At 46.7% G+C, this 17,407-nt stretch overlaps 1 protein-coding gene across 7 annotated transcripts in view; it reads left to right on the top strand.

The window, feature by feature from the left end:
• The window catches only part of pak4 (p21 protein (Cdc42/Rac)-activated kinase 4), a 164,899-nt gene that overhangs the window by 115,397 nt on the left and 32,095 nt on the right, over positions 1-17,407 (top strand). For all 7 annotated transcript variants that reach the window (XM_072489946.1, XM_072489942.1, XM_072489943.1 and 4 more), the window contains one exon: positions 1,265-1,489. In XM_072489946.1, the coding sequence (XP_072346047.1) occupies positions 1,286-1,489 (204 nt within the window). In that variant the 5' untranslated portion in view covers positions 1,265-1,285. The remainder of the gene's footprint in view (positions 1-1,264; positions 1,490-17,407) is intronic.

The following is a 17,407-nucleotide window of genomic DNA, read 5'->3' as shown; positions in this document are numbered from 1 at the left end:
ACTGTCTGTGCGGAGTCTGCACGTTCTCCCCGTGTCAGCGCGGTTTCCTCCGGGTGCTCTGGTTTCCTCCCACAAGTCCCTAAAGACATGCTGTTAGGTAATTTGGGCATTCTGAATTCTCCTTCTCTGTACCCGAACAGGTACCGGAATGTGGCGACTAGGGGCTTTTCGCAGTAACTATATTGCAGTGTTAATGTAAGCCTACTTGTGGCGATAAAGACTATTATATCATTATAACCGTTCATGTCACTGAACATTGGTGCCATTGTATTTACATTGGCACCATTGAATAATTCCAGGCCTTTGATTTGAATTTTTTTTTAAATTTAGAGTACCCAATTCATTTTTTCTAATGAAGGGGCAATTTAGCGTGGCCAATCCACCTACCCTGCACATCTTTGGGTTGTGGGGGCGAAACCCACACAAACATGGGGAGAATATACAAACTCCACACGGACAGTGACCCGGCGCCGGGATCGAACCTGCGACCTCGGCGCCGTGATTCAGCAGGGCTAACCCACTGCGTGATTTGAATTTTATTGCAGACTATTGGAAATCAGTTTAGCATTATTCAATACATGAACGTGCATTTTTTTTCAGATCTCTAGTACCCCCGTAACAATTAGGATCTGACTTTAGGTTATCGGCGAGTAGACGGGATGCAGATTTGAGGTTATTACCAGATCAGCCTTCATCTTATTAAAGGTGGAGCAGGCCCGAGGGGCAGAATGGCCCAATCATAATGTGTGTGCGCGCGCATGGGCACATCGGGTGAAAGTGGGATTGGCTGTCATGCCCACTGCATTTGAGCAGCCTGTGCTCCGCATTTGTTGTCTAGGTTTCAACACGACAGTTTGGCACTTGGGCAGGGTATAGCAGCAGGGGTCCATGAGGAGGCAACAAAATAAAAATCCGGATTTGTATAAATTACAAACCTTAATAGCCTCATTATTCTGGCACAATGTATAGTCAGCAGTGAAATATCACAAACACTTCCTGCATTCTCTATTATTAATAAGTAATAAATCATATTGAAATGTCTCTTTGAAACACTTCGCAAAATGATTTACATTTGGAGTACAGTGGCTGTGTGCTCATGCATAATTACTTTTCATGGGGAATTTTATGGCTGTCGATTATTTTTTAATTTGCATATATTTTGCAGTGGAACACACTTGTGTTTCTAAATTGCAGTGGCCCATCAGTGTTTTTTGTTGTTGTCGTCTTGAGAATCAGCTTACAATGTTATCTTTCACCCTGGCAGGTTTTGACATCCATCTCAATCATGTTCGGGAAGAAGAAGAAGCGGGTGGAGATCTCGGCACCTGTAAATTTTGAGCACCGCGTCCACACCGGCTTCGACCAGCAGGAGCAGAAGTTTACAGGCCTTCCGAGGCAATGGGAAAGCCTCCTTGAGGACACCGCCAAACGGCCTAAGCCGCTGGTCGATCCATCGTACATCACACCCATTCAGCTTGCTCCGCGGAAGGTACGTTGTACAATCGTTACTCGCCGCGCTCGAGACATGATAAAGCGTTTACTAATCAACTAGGATGGTGTCAAGAGTGGGGAACCAAGGAGGATTGACTTCAAGATACTGGGACTGTGGAGAGGTTTTTAACGTTAAGATTTTTAATGGTGCAAAAGGTCAAAGGATATTTCCTTTGATTGGAAAGCCAATCATAAAGGGTCATCAGTTTAAAATTGTCAGGTAAAGTTGGGAGAAATATCTTTGCTCGTGGCTGGTTGAAGTATAGGATGCTTTGCCACAGGAAGTGATTGAAACAGCGATCGAGTGTCATGTAAATCCAAATTGGATAAATAGTTGAAATGGGGGGAAATATGAGAGCGATACACAAGTTGGAGTGATTACTTTTCAATCGTTTTAATGGAGAACTAGCAGAGGTGCGATGGGATGAATGGCCTCTGTTAATGCTGGAAGCGTCTGGCTTTGTTCTGCCAAAATGTCTGTTTTATGAACTTTTAAAGATAAATAAAGCAATTCGTCAGAAGCTCCCCAGTGGCTGTGGGTGAACACTACACTATTGAGCTGAGGCGGATCCCCTATTTGATCCCTGGTGCATGCTGTGCTAGCAGCTCCCATCCAAGCAAACAGGGTCAAGTGCTACAATCGGCTTTGAGGCTGCAGTTGGCTTTCTGAGCTAGAGAGGTGAGGCGAGATACATCAACATACTGACCCGCGCGGAGCCAAAATGATGTATCATGTTGACCCCGTGCTCAGGGTTAGATTCTGGGTGTTTTCAAATATTGGGGCGATTATTAATGTCAACAAGTGAGATGCGTCATCCTTTGAAGGAAAGATATAAACGTTATTGTTCTATCATTGAGAATGGAGGCAGCCTTTGAGAGCCAATTCTGTCTTCAAAAACTCGTCAAATCTGTTTTTGTTCCCATTGAGTCCTATAGATCTGAACTTGCTGAAATTGACAGGTCTGGGTGTTTCCTTTAGGATTAGTTTCCAGCGAGGCTGCCAGGGCCGAACAAGCAACACTGGATTAAATTCCCAGCTACAATTCTCAAAATGATATTGGCAGTGTTTGGGGGAACCACGTGCGTCTCGAGGCTGGACACCCCACTCCGTTGGAGCCCTATTATTTACTTGTTCGGCTAAACGGAGCGGCAACACTATTGTCAAAAGGCATCGGATCCCCGTACTGAAGTTCCACAGAAACCACTATTTATGTTCGACCAGCTAGGTGCCTGATTTGACACGTTTTGAGCACTGTTGGTTGCTCTCGTGTCCAAACCACAGAGAGCCGCATTAGTTTCTGTTTGTTGCAGAAGGTGCACACGCACCCTCCTTGTACAGGACACTGCAGTAATCTGAGTCCAAGACCGTGTTTAGATACAGTTTGGCAATACCGCAGATGCTGGAGATCAGAGGTGTAAACAGAACATGTTGGTCAACAGTTCAGGCAGCATCTGTGGCAAGTGACAGACGTTTTAATGCTTCAGGTTGTTGGCCCTTTGTCATAACTCATTAGCACTTCTATGTGCCTAGCAAAAAAAACAAATGTTTTATCAGTCATTACTTCTACTGTGAGCTTGTGATGCTGATTTTCTTGCACTGTTGCATTTAATAATGCTTCCCAAGATTTGTCTGTGGTGAAGTCGCCTTTCGCTGCTGAGAGGAATTCAAAAATCCAGCGATTTAGACTTTTTAAAAAATTTGTTTTTGTTTAATTGGGCTGCTATTGATTTTTAAAATTAAATTTAGAGTGGCCAATTCATTTTTTCAATTAAGGGGCAACTTAGCGTGGCCAATCCACCTACCCTGCACATCTTTGGGCTGTGGGGGTGAAACCCACGCAGACACGGGGGAGAATGTGCAAACTCCACACTGACAGTGACCCAGAGCAGGGATCGAACCTGGGACCTCGGCGCCCTGAGGCAGCAGTGCTAACCACTGCGCCACCGTGCTGCCCATAATTGGGCTCCTATTGATTGATGATTGCCCCCTCTTTCAATGAGGATATTCATTCAGGGTCATCCTGCAAGCGAGAAGGTTCATGTGAACTATGGCGTTGGCCTTTTTTGATTTTCTGAAGTTACCCAGCCAATGTCCTACTTGTGTTGTGAATTTAAATTATGAACATACTAATTAGGAGCAGGAGGCCACTTGGCCCCTCGAGTCTGCTCCACCGTTTAGTAAGATCATGGCCGATCTGTCCGTAACCTCAGCCCCACAGTCCAGTCTACCCTCGACAACCTGTCATCCCCTTGCTTATCGATAATCCATTTTGCTCTGCCTTAAAAATAACCTGAGGATTACCACACCTCAGGCGATGGGAAAGGTTGAGAAGGGGGGGCCTTCATGAATAACCTCAGCCGGTACGGGTCATAAATGGGGCCCTATTGTGTAGGCATAATTTGTCGAAGAATTTGGGGGGAAAAATGAAATGAAAATCGCTTATTGTCACAAGTAGGCTTCAAATGAAGTTTCTGTGAAAAGCCCCTAGTCGCCACATTCCGGCGCTTGTTCGGGAAGGCTCCTTTGCGCACCTCTTGGACTTCTTTTCTCAATCTTGCTGCATTTACCCAATTTGTTATTAATCCAGCTCTTTTCCTGCCTTAGCTGATCCGACTGACTGGATGTTTGAAGTCATGTTTAACGCATTTGAGATGGTGCCATGCGTCCTAGTTGTCTTCTAATGTGGAGTAAAGGCAGAGGAGTGGGGAGGTGCCGACAGCACTGAATCATGAGGCACAATGAGAATTTAGTCGAGGAGTAAAAAAAAAAATGTGCTGCTTTTAGATAGGCCTCTCTGAATCTAGTGTCAGTCTGCAACAATCAGTACTGGGACTGCCTGGTACGAAGTGGCACAGGAATTCCAGCCAGTTAATTATGTCACTGCAGGTTAAGACGTCTCCATCTCTTTATTAACTGCCAGACCTTGCTGAGATTTAAATAGATCAATTTTTAAAAAAATTCTGGCTTTGGCAAATGTCTCATTTGGATGATCTCAGTTTATGTAAATATCTCTTTCTAGATGGTTGTAATTCTGGAATACTGTACAGTAGAAAATATTCAATTACACCAGTCTTTTATTGAGTGCAACGCTGTTTTAATCCAGCCAGTTGTATTAAGCAAAATGAATTATTCTGGCCTTAAGCCTCCACACAAACTTCAAAATCAATTCCTCTCATCAAGACATTCGCAAATAATAATAAATCAAGAGACAAATCTGCTGATGGAATCCCGCTAGAATTGCGTTAAAGATTTCTGCTTTCATGAGCGATGCGTTGGCATTTATTTAACTCGGGTTGGTTTAATTTTGCACAGAAATTGTAAATGGCTTTCTTTTCAATCCCGTTCGCTTTACCGCAGGCCATTTTCAGAGCAGAGAGCAGCCGAGGGTGAGAAACCCAGCACAAACCTCTGCTTTTCACGTGAAAGCTCGAGCTGCTGCCTGGTGCAGGCTGCACTGAAATCAAAAGGGGCAGATTTTGCAGGGAATACGGTGGCAGTGGGTTTGACACAGGAGGGTGGGGGGGGGAGGGTTGAAGGCCCAGCTAGATGGGCTAGGTACCTTTTTCCCTGCTCTGCCTTGGCATGTGAGACAAAAATGGGGCAAAGTTGTGACTGAGTGAATTGGCTGATTTAATAATGTGGCCACACAACCTCTTCATGGGGAGGCGGTGGGGTAGTGGCAGTGTCACTGGGCTAGTAAACCAGTGACCCAGACTAATGCTCTAGGGATCCGGGTTCAAATCCCGCCAGTGCAGATGGTGAAATTTGAATTGAATAATAATCTGGAAATGTGACCATGAAGCCATTGTCGATTGTCGTAAAAACCCACCTGGGGGCAGCACGGTGGCGCAGTGGTTAACACTGCGGCCTCCTGGCGCCGAGGTCCCAGGTTCGATCCCGGCTCTGGGTCACTGTCCGTGTGGAGTTTGCACATTCTCCCCGTGTCTGCGTGGGTTTCGCCCCCACAACCCAAAAAGATGTGCAGGGTGGGTGGATTGGCCACGCTAAATTGCCTCTTAATTGGAAAAAAAATGAATTGGGTACTCTAAATTTATTTTTTAAAAACCCATCTGGTTCACTAATGTCCTTTGGAGCAGGAAATCTGCCGCCTTTGCCTGGTCTGGCCGAGATGTGACCCCAGATCCACAGCAATGTGGTTGACTCTTTACTGCCCCCTCAAGGGCAATTAAGGATGGGCAATAAATGCTGGCACAACCTGCAATGCCCATGTCCCATGAACGAAAATAAATAATCATAACTTAAATTTCAGTGGATAATTCATTGGGGTTTAGAACAGCAAACAGATTGTTGTTGATGCCTGAGTTCCTAAAAGAAAAACCTTGGAGTGGGACTTGTTGATGCGGATCGATGTAGCACCGTAATGTCGATAAGTGTTCAAAATCTCCCGTGTGGGATGAGTTTCCAGGTTCAGTCGCACTCTTTTGTAACGACCCCAAGCAGAAGCTGCTACTTTGTTCACAAGAGGGGAGGTTGACTGAGTTAAACAGTGCTCACCTCTTTAGGATCCATTTCAGGGCAGCACGGTGAAAGGCACTTCACCCAACACCCCTCCGTACCACGTTTCTGGTATAAACAATTTGAGGGAATAATATACGCAGTGTGGCAGGATTTTTGTTTGGAGTTTTAACGTTTTCACATTTCTGGACAGTTATGGGTGTGACTGGATCTTATGAACTCACATTTTTGTTTTATTTTGAGGGAGGGACCAGGGAAAGGAGGGAGGGATTAGAGTGGAGAGATGGGAGGATTGGAGGGGGTGGTAGAGAAAAGTGGGAGGGTAGAGTGGGGGGGCAACTGAGGGGATAGGAGATAAAGGGGCGGCGAAGGGGAGTGGGCCACATTTCTGTTTTAGAACTCCTAACTTAGCAGTGCAGTCACTGAAAAAAACTGATCGAAAAGACAGAAATGTTTTTAAATATTGAAGGGGGTAAAAATGGGTGGCACGGTAGCACAGTGGTTAGCACTGCTGCTTCACAGGACCAGGGATCCAGGTCGATTCCCACCTCGACTGTGTGGAGTCTGCACATTCTCTCCGTGTCTGTGTGGGTTTCCTCCGGGTGCTCCGGTTTCCTCCCACAGTCCAAAGATGTGCAGGTTAGGTGGATTGGCCGCGCTAAATTGCCCCTTAGCGTCCAAACATTAGGTGGGGTCACAGGGATAGGACAGGAGTGGGCCTAGGTTGGATGATCATTTGGGGGGGGGGGGGGGGGCGGCGCTTACTCGATGGGCTGAATGGCCTCCTTCTACACAGGAGGGATTCCATGATTAATGCAGGCATCTCCAGGCCATTAACTTTCTGCCCATTGAAAGGGATGGTTAGGTATGATGCGCAATTCTCAGATCCTAGTGTAAATGGAAATGTGGAAAGTTTGCTCTGTTTTTCTTCTTTAAAACAGTATTTCAAACCTGCTGCATTGACCATGTTTTGGCCATCTGACCTAACATCTTGTGTGGCCTGGTGTCAGACATTGTTCTCCTCCTGCAAAGTGCCTTGAGACATTTTATTACCTTAAAGACACTGTGCAAATATAAATTGTATGTGAAAGTACAAAGAATTTCAGTGAGTGACTGTCCTTTTTTGCCTACAGGACTCTCTGTATATTTGCCCCCCTACCCCATCTGCTGTATCCACTGACTGCTAACGCAGCAGCTTCCCTGTTTTTTTCTCCCAGGTGGCCATTATTTCTTTGCGAGCTGGAGCAGTAAGTGGTGGTGAGCTGCTCACACCCGAACCTGTCTGTCCTCACCCCTGCCGCGCTTTGTCTTTGCACTATGTGAATCTGCCTGCAGAGTAACGACGAGTTGGCCCACTGCCCAGATTGCGTGCTGAATAAGATACTGTGCTCCTGCCCGTAGCCCCTGGTTCACAGTAAACGAGTGGGCCCCATGGGATTGATACAGTTGTACTCTTAATTTGGTGATTGCATTGTGAACTGCATGTATTTCCATGTAAACAGAAAAGCTTGCCTATAATATACAAAAGGGGCAGCTAGCCTCAACAATTGAGGCCACTGGCTTACAGAGATTGAATTGGCCAAATTCCATTTTTATTACGTGGGATGCAAGTGTTTTTATTGGTCTTCCGGGTTTCGATTTCCACAAACCTATCTCTAAAATGTAGGCACCTTTCATCCCGGAATGGACGTGTGTGCATTTCCTAAAAGTGCAATATGACTGGGATTTGTCTAAATCCTGAAATCCAGATGGTTTCCAGTGCGGCTGCAACTTGCCCCGACGTGTTTGTATGTCTACCTTAATCCAAGGAGCGCGTGGAGTCTGTTTACAAGCAGAGAAGATTCTCATTGGAGCTCCGTTGTCATTGCTTTGTTTTTTATTCAATTATCTCTGCTCAATAAAACTGTTGTGGCCGGGGGGGGGGGGGGGGGGGGGGGGGGGGTGGCACGTGGCACAGTGGTTAGCACTGGGACCTGTGGTGTAAGGTACACCCACTGCGTTGAGGGCCCGGGTTCGAATCTCGTTCCCGAGTCACTGTCCGTGTGGAGTTTGCACATTCTCCCCATGTCTGCGTGGGTCTCACCCCTAAAGATGGGCAGGGTAGGTGGATTGGCCACGCTAAATTGCCCCTTAATTGGAAATAAAAAGTTGGGCACTCTAAATTCATGAAAAAAAAACTGCTTACTGTTGTTGGGGTGGGTGGAGGTCAGTAAACTTTAGTGAGGTGAAGATATTAAGTGCCGCGGAACCAGGAGTAAATGAAGTTAAGATACAAGCCAGTCGGGGCAGCACGGTGGCACAGTGGTTAGCACTGATGCCTCATAGCGCCGAGGTCCCAGGTTCAATCCCGGCTCTGGGTCACTGGCCGTGTGGAGTTTGCACATTCTCCCCGTGTTTGCGTGGGTTTCACCCCCACAACCCAAAGATGTGCAGGGTAGGTGGATTGGCCACGCTAAATTACCCCTTAATTGGAAAAAATGAATTGGGTATGCTAAATTTATTTAAAAAAAGACACAAGCCAGTCATAATTAAATTGAATAGTGGGACAGGCTTGAGGGGCTGAATGGCCTCCTCCTGTTTCTATTTTCCTTCTTGTGGATGAATGTATCTCCATCCAACTTTTTATCAACATCAGGTTAGGTGGATTGGCCGTTCTGAATTACCCCTTAATTGGAAAACAATAATTGAGTACTGTAAATTTATATTTAAAAACTTTGTATCAACGTATATTAAACATTTGCACCCAGCTTTCCTCTCTGTAAATACGCTGTTTTAGCAGGTCTGCACAAGCAGCCCCAGTAGGAATATTAATCTGAGGATTACACGTATTGCATTTATTTTTTTAGTCACTTACGGGATGTGGGAATCGCTGGCTAGACCAGCATTTATTGCCCATCCCTAGTTGCCCTTGAGAAGGTGGTGGTGAGCCGCCTTCTTGAGCCGCTGCAGTCCCTGTGGTGTAGGTACACCCACTGTGCTGTGAGGGAGCCCCAGGATTTTGACCCAGCGACAGTGAAGGAACGGCCGTTAAATTTCCCAGTCAAGTGAATGACTTGGAGGGGAACCGCCAGGTGGTGTTCCTACGTGCTACCCATGCCCTTCGGGATGGTGGTGGTTGTGGGTTTGGAAAGTAATCAAAGGACTTCTGTTATGCTGCAGAGCAGGAAAGATTAATCAGAAAGGAATTATAACGCTGTTTATCCCATTTCTGCCTTCACCCACACCCTCTTGCTGTCACCAGGTAATTGGGGAGACAAATGGAACGTTGGCCTTAATTTCAAAGGGAATGGAGTATCAAAATAGGGAATCCCTGCTGAAACCATACAAGTTGTTAGGTGGACCACACCTGGAATACTGTGAACAGTTTTGGTCCCCTTATCTAAGGAAAGATGCATTGGGGGCAGTTCAGAGAAGGTTCACTAGGTTGATCCCGGGTAGGGAGGGATTTTTTTCATGAGGAGAGGTTGAGTAGGTTGGGTCTGTGCTCACTGGACTTTAGAAGAATGAGGGGTGACCTTATTGAGACATATCGAATTCTCAGGGAGTTTGACAGGGTCGATGCCGTGAGGCTGTTTCCCCTTGTGGGAGAGTCTAGGACCAGAGGGCAGAATCTCAGAGTGAGGGGTCGCTCATTTCAGACAGAGATGAGGAGGAATTTCTTCTCTCAGAGGGGAGTGAATCTGCGGAATTCTTTATCGCAGACAGATGTAGAGACTGAGGCGTTAAGTATGTTCGAGGCTGAGACAGATTTTTAATCTGAGGGAATCGAGGGTTAGGGGGATAAGGCGGGAAAGTGGAGTCGAGGATTTTCACATCGGATCAGTCATGATCTCATTGAATGGCGGAGCAGACTCGATGGGCCGAGTGGCCGATTTCTGTTCCTACATCTTGTGGTAAAACGTAAGTATCTAGTTGTCTCTATCAGCTTGTGGTAGCAAGTTCCACAGTAGTGTCACTCTTTGGATGAAGAAGTTAACTCCTAAATTTCTTGGTGGGTTTATTTTTCTTATTATTTGGACTAACTTTTGTGTATGATCCCTAGTTTTGGTCTGCTTCACTGGCAAAAATATCTCTATCTACCCATTTGTAACCTTGGAATGCTATTCCGCAAATGACAATTGATGATAGATTAGGGGGCGGCACGGGGGCGCAGTGGTTAGCACTGCTGCTTCACGGCACTGAGGACCCGGGTTCGAATCCCGGACCGGGTCACTGTCCGTGTGGAGTTTGCACATTCTCCTCATGTCTGCGTGGGTTTCGCCCCCACAACCCAAAGATGTGCAGGGTAGGTGGCTTGGCCACGCTAAATTGCCCCTTAATTGGAAACAAAATAATTGGGTACTCTAAATTTATTTTTAAAAAGATGATAGATCAATGCGATGAATAAAACCTGAGATATTCTCCTTCCGTGTACCCGAACAGGTGCTGAATGTGATCACTAGGGGTTTTTCCACAGTAACCTCATTGCAGTGTTAATGTAAGCCTACTTGTGACAATAATAAAGATTATTATTATTGTTACTTTTGTTAGCCAAAGATACTAAATGGGTATGCGGCAAAGGTTATATGGGGTTCAACCACAGGTCAGCCATGAAGATCTCGTTTAATGGCAGAACAGGCTTGATGATCTCTTTTTGTTCCCGAGCTAAGATCTTTATCAGCTCACCCTTCAGTTATCTCTTTCCTAAAACAAAGAACTCCAGTCTTTTCAATCTCACTTGGTATGCATAGCCTCTCAGCTCTGGAATCCTTGTAAATCTTTGTTTTTGCACCTTCTCCTGTACTCTTTTATTATAATGGAGCCCAGCACAGCACTCCAATTAGCACGCATAATTGGAGGTTTGCTGTACTGCTTTGGTGCAAGCTCATTAATAGTAGCCTGAGCACTGGATTGTGTTGCTATTAATTGATGATGCCCAGCACGTTTGCAAAATTCGGCCTTTTCTTTCTGCACCGGAACCGGGAAAGTAGCCGGGTGTTCCGCAGCTAACCTCGCGAGCAGCCGTTTAAGAGGGTGTTAATGATGAGCCGACTTCTCCAAGCTGACCCAGCTCACACCTGTCGTGGAAGGACGGCTGGATGACCTGTTCCTGCCTAGCAAACCCAGCAGGGATGACAGCACCTTAATTTAGCAAAGCCCCTGCATGCTGCGTCCAGCCACGTGCTCTGTCTTTCCATGTCCAGTAAGGGGTTATGGGGATAAGGTGGAAAAGTGGAGCTGAGGATTATCACATCAGATCGGTCATGATCTCATTGAATGGCGGAGCAGACTCGATGGGCCGAGTGGCCTACTTCTGCTCCTAAGTCTTCTGGTTGCCCGCCAGGAGTTGCTGTAATGTGTGATGGGGTCGCCGGGGGGGGGGGGGGGGGGGGGGGACTGTTTGTTTTAGATTAGCTGTTCCCAGTTAACAATCAGACTGGCGGCTGAAATGCTGTGAAGCTTTTTTTTAAAAAAGAGCATAGCAGATCTAACAGCATGCACAATCTGTGCAGCATGTAGGCTAAAGAAGATCCTAACCAGGATTTTAAACAAAGTGAATGCTGAGATCATCCAACTCTTACTGAGATGAGATCTTAAAATAGGCAGAGCACATGTTATCCTGGACCTGTGGGCCTTTAAGGTTAGTCTTAGGGCATATTGGCACTGGAGGGAGTGCAGAGGAGATTCACTAGGTTGATCCCAGAGTTGAGGGGATTAGATTATGACGAGAGGTTGAGTAGACTGGGACTGTACTCGTTGGAGTTTAGAAGGATGCGGGGGGGGATCTTATTCAGACATATAAAATTATGAAGGGAATAGATAGGATAGATGCGGGCAGGTTGTTTCCACTGGTCGGGGAAAGCAGAACTAGGGGGCATAGCCTCAAAATAAGGGGCGGTAGATTTAGGATGGAGTGTAGGAGGAACTTCTTCACCCAAAGGGTTGTGAATCTCTGGAATTCCTTGCCCAGTGAAGCAGTTGCGGCTCCTTCTTTAAACGTTTTTAAGAAAAAGATAGATGCCTTTCTAAAGAATAAAGGGATTCGGGGATATGGTGTACGGGCCGGAAAGTGGAGCTGAGTCCACAAAGGTCAGCCATGATCTCATTAAATGGCGGAGCAGGCTCGAGGGGCCAGATGGCCTACTCCTGTTCCTAGTCACTTGTTCTTATGTTCTTATGTCTTTAAATGTAATTTAAAATCTCCTTAAAATGCTGCTTAATAGGGGGCAGAGGTCCACACAAGCTTTTGCACAGTTTTGGGCTGTAAGGGGGTAGGGTGCTCGGGAAGGCTAGTTAGACCCTGCAACTGGTCATAGCAGCAAAATTCACCTGCATTGTATCGCCAGGTTGTATTGGCAGCTTCGGCAGCTGTGATTGGTGCTTAATTGTCAATTTGAAAGTTCCTAATGATAACATCATTTGGACTAGGCTGCAGGTGGTTGAAGCCAGAATGGTGCTGGGAGAGCCTGCACCACGACGGGCAGCACGGTAGCATAGTGGTTAGCACAATTCCTTCACAGCTCCAGGGTCCCAGGTTCGATTCCCGGCTTGGGTCACTGTCTGTGCGGAGTCTGCACGTCCTCCCCGTGTGTGCGTGGGTTTCCCCCGGGTGCTCCGGTTTCCTCCCACAGTCCAAAGATGTGCAGGTTAGGTGGATTGGCCATGATCAATTGCCCTTAGTGTCCAAATTGCCCTTAGTGTTGGGTGGGGTTACTGGGTTATGGGGATAGGGTAGGGGTGTGAGGTTGGGGAGGGTGCTCTTTCCAAGAGCCGGTGCAGACTCGATGGGCCAAATGGCCTCCTTCTGCACTGTTTAAAAAAAAATTCTATGATTGATGGCACATAGAATCCAAAATCCCACAGCCCCCTAAAATAAATTAGCAAGGAACACCAAAATGTAATATGAACAAAGGCATGGGAGAAAAGCTGCCTTTGCGAGGTTAGCTCTGAGCAGAGCCTCAATGGCAGAGTGACGGGACCGGGATCCAGTGACATTATTTCGGTGGTTGGACAGTTTTCTTGCTGTTTCCCACGTTGGAATTTTGAAGACTGAAATGAAATGAAAATCGCTTATTGTCACAAGTCGGCTTCAAATGAAGTTACTGTGAAAAGCCCCTAGTCGCCACATTCAGGCACCTGTTCGGGGAGGCTGGTACGGGAGTTGAACCGTGCTGCTGGCCTGCCTTGGTCTGCTTTAAAATCCAGCCAGTTAGCCCAGTGAGCTAAACCAGCCCCTGAGAGACGTGTCTGTGACCATGGCATGTCAACAGCCCCTGTACCAGTTTCAGCTATTCATTCTATCCTTGATTTTCTTCCCTCTTGTGAAGTAGTTGTTAAACCTGAGTGGGACATAAGAAGCTTGCTTAAAATCACCCTTATAATAACAGATAGTCTTTTATCCTTTGAAATGCCCGAGTGAGAGAATCTCTTTCAGCACAAGGCAATTCTCCCACACACAGTGCACTTTACAGTTTAATCTGTTGCGTGCTGGCTTGATTTTGATTTTCTTCTCCGCTCTCTCTCTCTCTCTCTCTCTCTGACACATCGAGTTTCCGGCTTAAGCCGGATGAGCAAGCGGCCAGTTTGATGGGAATTTTGATCAAGATTTCTTTGCGCTCGCAGGTCAAAGTTGGAGGGCTAATTATTCGACTTGCCAATCCACCTGGAATCACCGACTGTTTGCCGTATTTCCGGGATCAGTTGCCACGACAGCCGTTGAAGTCTGTCAGTGAGTTGTCCTGGCTCAGTGGGAAGCGCTCTCGGATCTGAGTCAGAGAGGTACCCACTCCACGGAGTTGAGCACAAAGTCGAGGCTGACACTCCCAGTGCGTTACTGAGGGAACGCAGCACTGCTGGAGGTGCCACTTTTTTGGAACAAACAATTAGCCTGGCAGGACAAAGCTTTGCAAATTGATTTTCAGTGTCAAATTTTTTTTTTTTTTTTTTTGCATACATCAGTGTGGCTCACCAGCACTGGATGTGACATTTGGATCCAGAATTGACGGGATTAGGTAGAGTGCGGTTTAATTTAGTAGGGAATAGGAAAGTCTTGCTAAAACTACAGGACACTAGTTAGGCCGCACCTGGAATACTGTGAGCAGTTTTGCTCCCCTTATCTAAGGAAAGATAGACTGGCATTGGAGGCCATCCAGAAAAGGTTCACTCGGTTGATCCCGGGTAGGGAGGGATTTTCTTATGAGGAGAGGTTGAGTAGGTTGGGCCTGTGCTCATTGGAGTTTAGAATGAGAGGCGACCTTATTGAGACATATCGGATTCTCAGGGGGTTTGATAGGGTGGATGCTGAGAGGATGTTTCCTCTTGCGTGAGAGTCTAGGACCAGAGGGCAGAATCTCAGAGTGAGGGAGTCACCCATTTAAGACCGATGAGGAATCTCTTCTCTGAGGGTAGCGAATCTACCACAGAGAGCTGTAGAGGCTCAGTAAGTATCTTCAAGGCTGAGAGAGACAGTTTTCTAATCAGCGATGGAATCAAGGGTTATGGGGATAAGGTGGGAAAATGGAATTGAGGATTTTTGTATCAGTTCAGCCATGATCTGATTGCATGGCGAACAGTTTCAGTGGGCCGAGTGGCCTGCTTCTGTCCAATGGCAGATGGCATGATTTAGAAAGGCAGTAACCGGAGTCCGGCAGCTGAAGGCTTTGATGCCAATGTGGAGGGAGAGGCAGTAAACCAAGCTTGAGGAGGAGGGGATCTGTCCTGGGACACTTGATAATCATTACATTAAAACATTTTTTAAAAAAGGTTTGTGTACCCAATTCATTTTTTTCAATTAAGGGGCAATTTAGCGTGGCCAATCCACCTACCCTGTACATCTTTGGGTTGTGGGGGCGAAACCCACGCAGACACGGGGAGAATGTGCAAACTCCACACGGACAGTGACCCAGAGCCGGGATCGAACCAGGGGCCTCGGCGCCGTGAGACAGCAGTGCTGCCCTAGTAACCGTTACATTTAAGAGGAGAGAATTATGTACTTTGCAGTGTTCGCCACACCTATCGCAATCTGTGTTATTATCTTCTCCCACTCTGAGTTTCCAAATACTTTGTTTTCTGTCCGCATGGCGTGATGGGGATGGGCATAAGCATGGTCCTTTCTTCCAGCAAGATCAACATTGAAACCACTGCCCCCTCCAGCAAGTTGCAATTTGTTCCCTTGGTCGTTACCAATCAATATTTGGTGTAAGAACAAATGAGTGGTAGCAAATTATCCCATGCAATGCGCTGCTGCTATTGAGTTGCCAGAGAATCAGATATTCTGCAGATCAGTGTTTCATTCGTGGAATTGAATTAGCAGCTACAGACCTCAAGTAAAAATGACACCGGATCAATTTCACATCAAAGTCTACACGGTCTCTATAGAGACACAGGCTGCAAATCCATTTGATTGTTGGCTGAAGTCAGTGGCAAACATACAAAGCGGCGATGTCGACAGGAGTCGAGCATACATCCAATGATGCTACCCATAATCTTCAGCAAGCTGACCCATGACCTTTTAATGCAGTCATCCAGCCAACTAGTCTTTTCACTTGGCAGATATTACAAATGCAAGTTATCCTTTATTTTCAAAGGGCCAGCCCAGAGGTTGCGGGTTCCTTGGCAGCTTTTTCGGCAATAGATTTTCTGTGTACTTGCCACACACTTTGACCATCGTGCATGGCACGGTTGTTAGCACTGCTCCCTCGCAGCGCCAAGGACCCCGGTTCGATTCCGACCTCGGGTGACTGTCTGTGTGGAGTTTGCACTTTCTCCCCGTGGCTGCATGGGTTTCCTCCGGGCGCTCCGGTTGCCTTCCACAGTGCAAAGATGTGCAGGTTGGGGCGGCACAGTGGATAGCGCTGCCGGCTCACGGCGCCGAGGTCCCAGGTTCGATCCCGGCTCTGGGTCACTGTCCGTGTGGAGTTTGCACATTCTCCCCGTGTCTGCGTGGGTTTCGCCCCCACAACCCAAAGATGTGCAGGGTAGGTGGATTGGCCACGCTATATTGCCCCTTAATTGGAAAAATGAATTGGGTACTCTAAAATTTTAAAACAAAAGATGTGCAGGTTACGTGGATTGGCCATGCTAAATGCGTGGGGGCTGGGCCTACGTAGAGTGCTCTTTCGGGGGGGAGGGGCGGTGCTAACGTGATGGGCCAAATGGCCTCCTCCTGCTCTATAGGGATTCTGTGAAAGTGATCACCACAAAATGCCGTCAGCACTTTGGTTGAGGGAAAAAAACATTGGTGCCTCCCAAGTCGCCTCGTGTTTATATGGAACTTTAATGTCATAAAATGTTTCAAAGCACTTCATTGGAGATTCACAAAACAAAATTAGACACCGAGACAACAGAGGGGTATGTTTTAAGGTGCATCTTGAAAGAGGAGAGAGAGAGTTAGAGGAATTTAGGAGGGAGTCACATGAAGGCCAGACCAGATAAGGACGGCAGATTTATTTCCCCTAAAGGACATTATTGTCATCATTATACTTTTAATTCCAGATTTCTATGAATTCAAATTTCACCATCTGCGGTGGTGGGATTTTCCCATATTACCGTGGCTCTCTGGATTACTAATCCAGCGTCAATACTACTGCGCTGCCACCTCCCCAGATAAGCTATGTTGTAAGGGTATGGGCTCAATGGTGCATTTTTTAAACCAGTAACTAAAATGTCATTTGAGTTCTTCATTTAATTGTCAGGAGCAAGTTTCTTTTTATGAGCGTAGCTTCAGCAAATGTTCAGCAATGTGCTGAAATCGGTAACACTCCCTCCCCCCTTCTTGCTGAGTATATAGGTATGAGCACTTTGTGTCATTAATTCCAATTTGTAACAGTGCCACCTGTGTGGCCCAGAGATCGGAATGCAGCCTGTCTGATAACCCTACCTCCTAACTTTAGACTCTCTTTCCGATGGCCTGGAATGCTGCATCGCAAGTCAGCCAACAGGCCGTTCACAATCCACAACTATCGACTGGAACCATTGACAGCATTCCGTACAGAACACCAGAACGGATCGGTTATAACCATCAAGAGAAGACTGAAAGATGGGGCTGATGTCTTTTCGAAAAGAATAGGCTGTGGGCAGGGTGAGGGGTGGGGAGGGGACCCCACTGGCATCATGTAAAGTATGAAAGTTTTTCATAGGGTGAATGTAGGGAATATGTTTCTACTTGTGGAGGAGATCAGCATGAGGAGCCTTGAACATGGGATGGTCACCAATCATAAACCCAATGGGGGAATTCAGGAGAAACGCCTTTACCCGGGGAGTGGTGAGGGCGTGGAACCCTCTGCTTGAAACTAAGTAAATGCGGGTGAAAGAAGTGGACAGTTGTGTCCAGGTTAGCTGAAATTAAATGGGTGGGAGCTCGCGTGGCGTATGATCACCGGCGTGGACCAGTTGGGCCAAATGTGCTGATTCTGTACCTTGTGTATAACTCACTGATGCCTCTGTGGGTGGATGCACCGT

The sequence above is a fragment of the Scyliorhinus torazame genome, chromosome 25 (genome assembly GCF_047496885.1).
Source record: "Scyliorhinus torazame isolate Kashiwa2021f chromosome 25, sScyTor2.1, whole genome shotgun sequence".
Lineage (NCBI taxonomy): Eukaryota > Metazoa > Chordata > Chondrichthyes > Carcharhiniformes > Scyliorhinidae > Scyliorhinus > Scyliorhinus torazame.
Note: the sequence above shows the minus strand (reverse complement) of the source record. Positions and strands in the feature narration are given on the sequence as shown.